We start from the raw sequence: 9,372 nt of genomic DNA, 5'->3' as shown, positions 1-9,372 counted from the left end.
AGCATGACAATGATCTAAAACACATCTAAATTAACAAAAGAATAATTTCAGCAAAGAAAGATGGATGTTTTGTAAACTGCCCAGCCAGAGCTGAAATCTGAATCCTATAGAAAATCTATAGAGGACATGAGGTTCGTGCACAGGAGATGCCCTCGCCATTTAACTCATCCTGAACATCTTTGCAAAGAAGAGTGGGAAAATATTATTTAATAGTTAATAGAAGTTAATAGATTCCTATCCACACAGACTAAATGCTGTAATAAAATCAAAGGGTGGTTCAACTAAGTATTAGATTCGGGGATGTTATATTCAGTTATGCAGTTAGTTATTCTAAATGGTTTTATTACACTGTAAAAAAAATACTGTAGAATTTACAGGAATTTACTGGCAAAAAAGTTGCCAATAAAATCCTGTAAAATAGCTTTTAGTTGCTGTAAAATGGATTACAGTATTATACTGTTAAGCAGTTTACAGTAAATTGTTGTTTGTGGAATACAGTATATTATTGCTTTTTTACAGGATAATAAAATTCATCTTGTATTATACATTACAGTAATTTTTTGTAATTACCATAAATTACAGAATTTACCTGGCAACTAAAGTTGCCAATAAAATCCTGTAAATGCCCCAAAAGCCAGAATGTTGCTGTAACCATTTTTACTTTCAAAATGCTGTAAATAATTATTTTAACAGTAGACAATACTCTATAATTTAGCATTATATTGATGTAAATGCATTAAAATAAACATTAAAAAAAAAAAAAAAAAAAAAAAAAAAGTCAAAGATGTTGTAAGAAAAATATTTAATTTGCAAATTACTGCAAGACATTCACTGGTAACAACAATTTTTCAAGTTTTTCAACTTTCAGAAAATACAATCACAGTACCCAAATATCTTGAGACTCTTTAGGGTTCAATAAAAGTTAAAGGGGCAATTCACCCAAAACTAAAAATTAATTAATTCAACTTTATGTTGTTCCAAACCTGTATGAGTTTCTTTCTTCTGTTAAAAGAATTTTTTTTTTAAATCAGACAGTTGACAGTAGCCATTGACTTCCATATTTTTCTTTCCTACTATAGAAAGTCAATGGCTACCGTCAACTGTTTGATTACCAACATTCTTCAAAATATCATCTTTTGTGTTCAACAGAAGAAAGAAACTCATACAGGTTTGGAACAACAGAAGGATGAGTAAATGATGACAGAATTTTCATTTTTGGGTGAACTATCCCTTTAAGTTTTTTTTATTTTTATTTTACATCAAGTAAAGTAATTTTTTACATTTTGTTCATGTAAGTTGACCACTTTTTGGCAGTGAACGATCTTTTTGAACAAGATTTTAGAAAAAAAATGTAAAAATTTTTTTATAACATAACATTCCTCAAAGCAATTGTCATTTTATTGACATCTCTTTCCTGTAGTTGTGGTTGATGCATGTTAACTTACATGCTTAACCACTCAAAGTCCATAAGCCTTCTGAGAAGAGTACACACATGAGGATTGACTGTGTTGTTCCACTTCTCTGAGGTCTTTCCACTTTTTTTTTTACTTTTGTTGTGGCTGTCTTGGTGCCAGTGCAGGGTTGATTCCAACAAAACATCTGCACAAAAATCAGTCAGAAAAACACAAGCAGAAGCTTTAGGATCGTGTGCAGAATTTAATGAAAGTTGTTCAATAAAATGTTAATTTAAAAAATACCACTTTACAATAAGCATTTTATTTTTACTACTACTGTATTATAAAGGGTTAGTTCACCCTACATTTGTCATCATTTACTCATCCTCAAGTTGTTCCAAACCTGCATGAGTTTCTTTCTTCTGATGAACACAAAAGAGGATATTGCAAAGAATGTGTAACCAAACAGTTTTAGTCCCCATTGACATTGACATGTTTTTTTCTCTCTCCATGCTATCAATGTGTCCAGAAAGTATTTGGTTACCCACATTCTTTAAAATATTTTCTTTTATGTTCAACAGTAGACAGAAATTCATATGTTTGGAACAACATGAAGATAAGTAAATTACAAAATTAAACATTTTGGATGACCTATTTCTTTAAGTAGTGTTAACGTCGTATACACATTTATATTTAAGTAAATTGTTACCTTTGAACAAATTCAAGTGTGCAGGATGTCTCGTGCTGGAACACCAGATTGAAGTTGTAGTATGACGCAAACAATGCAGCAAATCCAGCCACAAAGTTTGGGTGTGGATTCACAACCACTTGACCCTCAATACTCAGCATCCACTGGGTTGCAGTGAGAATTTCACCTAAAATAAATAAATTTAAGCAACATAAAAAATACAAGCTAAAATACAACGGGCAAAGTTCATTTAATAATTGAAAGATTTTGGAACATTGTACATTACCTAAGACAATCAGAGAGTCTGGAAGTGTTGAATTTTTTTCCACATTAGCCGCTGTTGCCAACACCTAAGTTACAAGAAATAAAAAATGCAATAGCATTTTTAATAGCAATAGCAATAGTATTGCTCTCTCATGTTGACACAGTTTACAGTGATACATCTCTCATTTAGATTTAGGTTCAAGTTAAAGTGAGAAAACGATAATTATGGGAACTTTGAACACTGTGAAATAAATTAAAATATAAAATCTTTTGCCAATTTCGACGGATGCATTCCTTCATCATTGTTCACTGCAAATTACGTTCAATTTAGTTATGACGCAGCAGGCCTTTTACACGCTCTCAAAAAAATCCAAACTGGTGAAATAAATGAGAAAATCGCAGCATCCAACGATTTTAAAATAATATATTCTAATGTTTTTCGTCAGCAAAGCAATCTGCACATTATGGGAACTTTGAACACAGTGAAATAAATTAAAATATAAAATCTTTTACCAATTTCGACGGATGCATTCCTTCATCATTGTTCGCTGCAAATTACGTTACGTTCAATTTAGTTATGACGCAGCAGGCTTTTGTTAACACTGGTTTTACATGCTCTCAATAAAAACAAAAATCCAAACTGGTGAAATAAATGAGAAAATTGCAGCATCCAACGACGTTAATATCATATATTCTAATGTTTTTCGTCAGCAAAGCAATCTGCACGTAACTTAACGTTATTAATGTAGTTTTGTCTCACCAGTGCACTTCAGTCAATATGTCGTGTCTGCCAAACTGCAAATGCTCTACTCTCAATCGCAAAGGCGAAGAAAACTGCAAGAAACTGCTGCATTCGTCCATATTAGCATGACATGCGATGTTTTTACCTTTTATAACAGGTTCGTCTCTCACCACCTGAAAGCAGATGGCGCGCGCCCTTTCACGATTCTTGTCTCGCCTGAAACAAGAAATTTAAAGTCAACGTCACAATTCTTTACTAAATAAACGTAATGTCATTGGAATCGAGTACGTTTACAACACACTAAATATCCTGATAACACGCAGTTGTTAACTAAAAGTCAATACAATTCACTACATCTGACATAGGCCTAAATTTATTAAAATTAAAATGATTAATTCTGTTCAAAATATATGAATCGCTTAAACGTCATTAAAGGTAGGCATTATACATTTGATTTTCATATTTATGAATATAAATTTAAGAGAACTTACCAAAAATTGATTGAATATTGACTTTTATCTTCTGCTGTTCTTGCTGCTGCTTGCTCTTCAGTTTTCAAACCTGAATGCAGCGCGCGCAATCCCATAATGCCACATCACAGTAAATTGTTGTAAAAACATATGAGCTACAGTGACAACACTTCATACCTGTAAATTAATTTACAGTTGATAGGGAAGTTTACTGTTAACAACTGTAATACTCCTTTTGACCCATAATGCATTGCAAATTACAGTAATAACTTGTAGAATTAGAAAACAATAATTTTCTGTAGAATTTCGCTGTAAAAACTACAGCAATTTTTTACAGTGTACTATTATTTTTTCCCCTGAAATGTGTCACTTTGATTTTCAGAGGCATTGTATAGATTGATTTTTCTTTGTTTCATTTTGTACATCACAAAAAAACAGCTGTTTAAACAGGGATGTGTAGACTTCTGATATCTACTGCATCTCTTAGGTAAACATGCAAAAACATTTAATTTGCATTCATCTCTTTTGAACAAAAATCTCTTTAATATCCTTTAATGTTTCTAACCCTTCTAACCTGTCTTCATAAACACAGCTGGCGAATCGTTTAAGGCACACTATACTGCCAGTAGAAGTCAGTCAATCTGGTGTGTGTTTCCCATACAACCACATAACTCACATCTGTTAAGGACTGTTTTCCGAAACAAGAGGTAACATCGAAATTTGCGACTATAGTTGCGATGATTCAGAATATTTGAATATAGGCTTACTGCAGTGTTGCTGAAAGTGAATCGGTTGCACATTCACTTAAATCAAGTATTGAGGCCTTTCTGTTTAGATTTACTTCATTTAAATCTAGGGTTAATAAGTAATCTCTTCACTAGCTAAGCAATGAAGATGCCCTAAAGAACATTGTACTTTGATAAACCCAAAGATTTGCTGAGTCACTGAATACATAGAGGGTCCTGCGAGCCTGACAGTGTCTCGATAAACAACTGAGATAAGATCATAACGCTGACAAGTCCTAAAATAAATCTTCCTTAGCCCTTCTTATAACTGATTTGGATTATCTGAGCTGTGAAGCCATCTAAAAAAGAATGGAAATGACAAGGACAATGCCAAATGATGGACGTTACAAGAGATTACACTTAGATGTCTGCATTGATGAGCGCACCCCTCGGCACGGGATATCAGAACTTCTCAAGAAACTGCGGCCAGAGTGGAAACCAGAAGATATTCAGGTCAAGGCAAGTTCATTATCAAGATTATTAGACAACATTTTAAAAAACAAATCATTTAAAAAACAATTTGTGTAGGTGTTTAGTATTTACACGATGAAGAGTTGAGCCCTAAATTGACTGAAAGACAATGAGTTTCATCATTTAACCCTTATTTCCATAATTGTAATCTATTCAAAAGGAAAAAGGTTTCCCCTAAGTAAGTGTTCTTCAACCCTGCTCCTGGAGGACCCCCAACACTGCACGTTTTCTTTGTCTCTCTAATCAAACACACCTGATTCAATCCATCAGCTCATTAACCCATCTGTTGGGGGTCCTTCAGGAGCAGGGTTGCAGAACACTGACCTAAGTATTGAATGGGAAATGGAAGATGGCCTGCTCACTTTACAGGGCTGAATACTTAAACATTTACATCCATGCACTGGTAGATGATTTCATCCAACTGACTTGGCATCGCATTGGAGATATACTGTGTATAATGAGTTCAAATAAACACACGACCTTAGTGTTGCTATCATCATGCTCCACTGTTTGAGCTTTAAAGGGAACAGAGTATTAAAGGGCATAACTTACACTATGTTCAACATTACACTAGAGAGCTGACTGAGCCTTTCTTTTACTTTTTTCCCCCAACTTCTATCAGCTTAAGGAAACTTGTTTTTAGAGGGGATTCTTGAAGTCCCGCCACAGTATTTCAATTAGATTGAGACCTGGACTTTGACCTTTCCAAAAACCTTCCATTTCTTTCTTCCAATATTCCAGTTCGGCATCATTTTTCTTTTTTCAGATGGCCTTATGGTCTCCTCAAACACAATTTGGTGTTGGTTACAGTGTGGATAAAGTACTTGAAAGCCACACTTGAGTAAAATTCAAGTCAAATCACCTTTATTTATATAACGTTATTTTACAATACAGATTTTTTCAAAGCAGCTTTACAGAGATAACAGGAAAATAATGCAACAAAGTTTGTTTCCAGAGGAAAATAGCATCACAGTAAAGCTTAAGTAAGCTCAGTGATGTTTCATTCACAAAGGCGACAGTGAAGGAACCAAAACTCCATCAGTGACAGAATGGAGAAAAAAACCTTAGGAGTAATCAGACTCAGTTCTCCAACGAACAAACAGTGTATGATTATGATTCAGGCTGGATACGGCCCAGATCCGGCTGACTACAGTAAACCTCGCAATAAACAGAAAGACTAACATTAGCGTTGATGCCATTCTTCTTATAATGTAACGAGTACATCAGGTGTTATAGTAAGTGTTCCCGGTTCCGGCTGACCTGATCTATGCAGCCTAATAGGTTAATACATTGTTTTAACCACGTGGGGTACTAATGTTAGCATCCTCTCACCCTCAGTGGCACTAATGCAGCATCTAGTAGGCGTGACGACACATATCTCACGAGACGAGATTTTGCACAATATTTGATAGAAATCCTCAAAGTCAAAATCTTGTAATGAATGTCATTTCAGTTCTACTTTATGAGAATAAATTATTAAATGCATTGAAAGACAACAATTTACAAGCACTGTAAAATGTTCTGCCACAAACTCAACTGACTGGCTTCTCTCCTGTATGATTTCACACGAGTCTCTTCAGACCTTACTGTACATGAATTATGAGCTTCCAGAGCTTCTGATCGATTCTGTGTGATCTCCTAATTGAACTCTTTTCCACAAATTAAACATAGAAATAAAAACAAAAAATATCATTTTTTTCTTAGTTTTATGAATGGCAAACAATAAGTGCAAGTACAACTATAATGAAAGTACTCTCTCAATATTAATGTGCAAACAGCGACCAGAGCCACAACCACACAGTTCAGAGAAACCTGGAAAATGAAATCCACTGCGGTTGTGCGAGCGCTTGTTTGCACATGCTTGCTTGCAGTCTGTGTTCTTCAGAATTAATTTTGTAGGAAGTAACGAATATGCTTTGGGGAAATGTATACATTTGATTAATTTATAGGAAATATAGTGGTGTAAAAGTTAAAGTTTTTTATTATTGTAAATAGACTAAAGGGGTACAATACATACAGCACACAGAAAACAAACAAGGTAAACCATATACATATGGAAATACATACATATACATGACCATAACATACACAACTATAACATGCATGGCTGGGTCCAAATACAAGAAAAACAAACAGATCTACACCACACACTTAACTGTAAACTCACATTATTTAACATCTTAAGTCACTAAACATCTAATTTATCCGCACCTTTGATTATATGCATTATTTTATGTTGGAAGTTCATCTGTCCAGAAACTTAGCTTTTTTCAAAAGCAGTCATTGTGTTTCTAAGTGTTGCTGTCATTTTCTCAAGTAGATTGAAGTTGAATTTGAAGTAATTTATATTTTAAATCTATCCTTCCTGTTTAATAGTATTACTTTCTTTGCTTATATGGATGAGGTAAAGATAAATGTTATTGTTTCTTTTGAAGTGTTAATGGGAGAAAGATCTCCTAACAGAAATACTGAAGGGGATTTAGAGAGATTAAAGTCTAGATTCACTTCAAGTTTATATATTTCACTTCAAGTTTATATATAACTTCTGACCAGAATTTCCAGAAGGAGTGGATATAATCATCTAAACTAGTTTGACAGAATGTAAATGTATTAGTGTTGACATGGCCTATATGAAACAATTTACTTTTTGTAATATATACTCGATGTAATATTTTGTATTGTAACAGCTGTATTCTGGAATTACTAGATATGACAAAGACATCTTTGCAAAGTTTTAAAAGGTCTAGGTCAGTATATTCAGAATGAAGATCATTATTACATTTATTTGTAAGTAGAGAAATTATGGTAATTATGAAATTATGGTAGAGAATTGGAGGCTAGGATTTAATATATATTCGTGATAATGATTTGAAAAAAGGTAAAAAATTTATTTTCATGATTACGATTCATGGTAGCGTGTGTTTTCTCGAATATTATATTTTTTTGTAATTGTTCAAAAGTCATAATTAATAAAGTTTGATATTCCTTTCTCTTTCATTTTCGGGAAGAGAACATATTTTTGTATGGATAGTGAAGATGTTGTTGTCCATATTGGTGTCAAACCTGATGGGGAGGAGTTGAGATGGAAAAGACTGTTAGCTTTCCACCACACCGATAATGTCATACTTATTATTATCAAGTTAAAGCTGACAAAAAAATTATAAAAACTCAAGTAAAGTACAGATTCTCCCAAATAATACTCAAGTACAGTAACAAAGTATTATTACTTGTAGTCTTAATGTTGTGTTGGAGGAACTTCGACTTTGTGTTGACATAGTTTTTGATAGCAGAGGCAACTACCTTACTGTACAGATGTCATTCTTTTAAACATTATTAATAATAATAAGAAGAGTTACCAGAGCACCAAATCCTCATATTAGAGTGATTTCTGAAGGATCATGTGACACTGAAGACTGGAGTAATGATGCTGAAAATTCAGCTTTGATCACAGGAATAAATTACACTGTACTGTATATTCACATAGAGAACAGTTCTGTTAATTTGTAATAATATTTCACAATATTACTGTTTTTACTGTATCTTTGATCAGATAAATGAGCAGAGCTTCTTGGTGAGCAGAAGAGACTTCTTTCAAAAACAGTAAAAAAAAGTAATGTCTCCAAACTTGTACTGTTTATACTAATATATTAAATAAACACATAATAATATAATATAACTGATGTACTTTAATGATTAATGAATGCATATTCTTAGCTTACCTAACATTTCCATTGTCATTTATCAAATTTAAATGCATGGTGTTCGACACAATTTACAAAAAGTAATAAGTAAGAAAGAAAAAAGTAATAAGCAATAATAGTAAAAAGTATTTATTGCATCAGTCAGAGGGTTAGAACAAAAGTTAAAATATAGCCATGTTCCGGTCACAGGGTCCAAACAGATCACAGTCCAAAATGACCACTGTTTTCCACTGATAAAGAGTTCACCTGGAAATATGTTTGAAGTATGAAATGTTCATATGTGTTCATATGTGTGGATCTCCTGGGGCACTGAACACTGGTATGAATGCCTGGTTGGAACTGAATGCGTGATGACTAAAAAATTAAAAGTAAAGTACAAATGAAATGATATACTCTGAGTAAAGCCATCAGAGCAGCTGATAAAATGCACATGAAAAGGGAAAAAAAAATTTCATATCCCCAAATAAATGGAAGATTTGCAAACTGGTCAATTCACAAAAATTAATAAATATTTAAAGCTGCATTCTGGAACTTTGTAGGGTTAAAAATGATCCAAAATAAATTTGAGCAAGTCCATAAGCAGCCGGTGTTCAGAACTCTCTGCTTGCCGTAGCTCGATTCAAAACGGGAAGCTTGTAATAATGTTTTAATTCCAGTGGATTACTGGTGGATTTCTGAGGAAATTCTGGAAATTCAAGCATGTCTTTGAGTCATTCCGTCACATCTGTACAAATAAAGAAGAGTCTCGGCTAGTAGGCTAGCGGAGAGGTGGAGATGTATAGCCTTTTCTCACAGCTCTTGATATAATTACACTTAGCAATTTGATGGCGGATCCAGAAAGGTTCAGGACAGCCGCA

General features: G+C 33.5%; 1 protein-coding gene across 1 annotated transcript in view; it reads left to right on the top strand.

Moving 5' to 3' along the window:
* The first annotated feature begins 4,530 nt into the window (after positions 1 to 4,530).
* LOC308700360 (ethanolamine kinase 1-like) overlaps positions 4,531 to 9,372 on the top strand; it is a 45,013-nt gene continuing 40,171 nt past the window's right edge. Inside the window, exon 1 of the mRNA XM_081381957.1 lies at positions 4,531 to 4,802. Coding sequence (XP_081238083.1) covers positions 4,653 to 4,802 — 150 coding nt within the window. The 5' untranslated portion in view covers positions 4,531 to 4,652. The remainder of the gene's footprint in view (positions 4,803 to 9,372) is intronic.

This window comes from Scardinius erythrophthalmus (genome assembly GCF_964197995.2).
Source record: "Scardinius erythrophthalmus genome assembly, chromosome: 13".
Classification (NCBI taxonomy): Eukaryota; Metazoa; Chordata; class Actinopteri; order Cypriniformes; family Leuciscidae; genus Scardinius; species Scardinius erythrophthalmus.
Note: the sequence above shows the minus strand (reverse complement) of the source record. Positions and strands in the feature narration are given on the sequence as shown.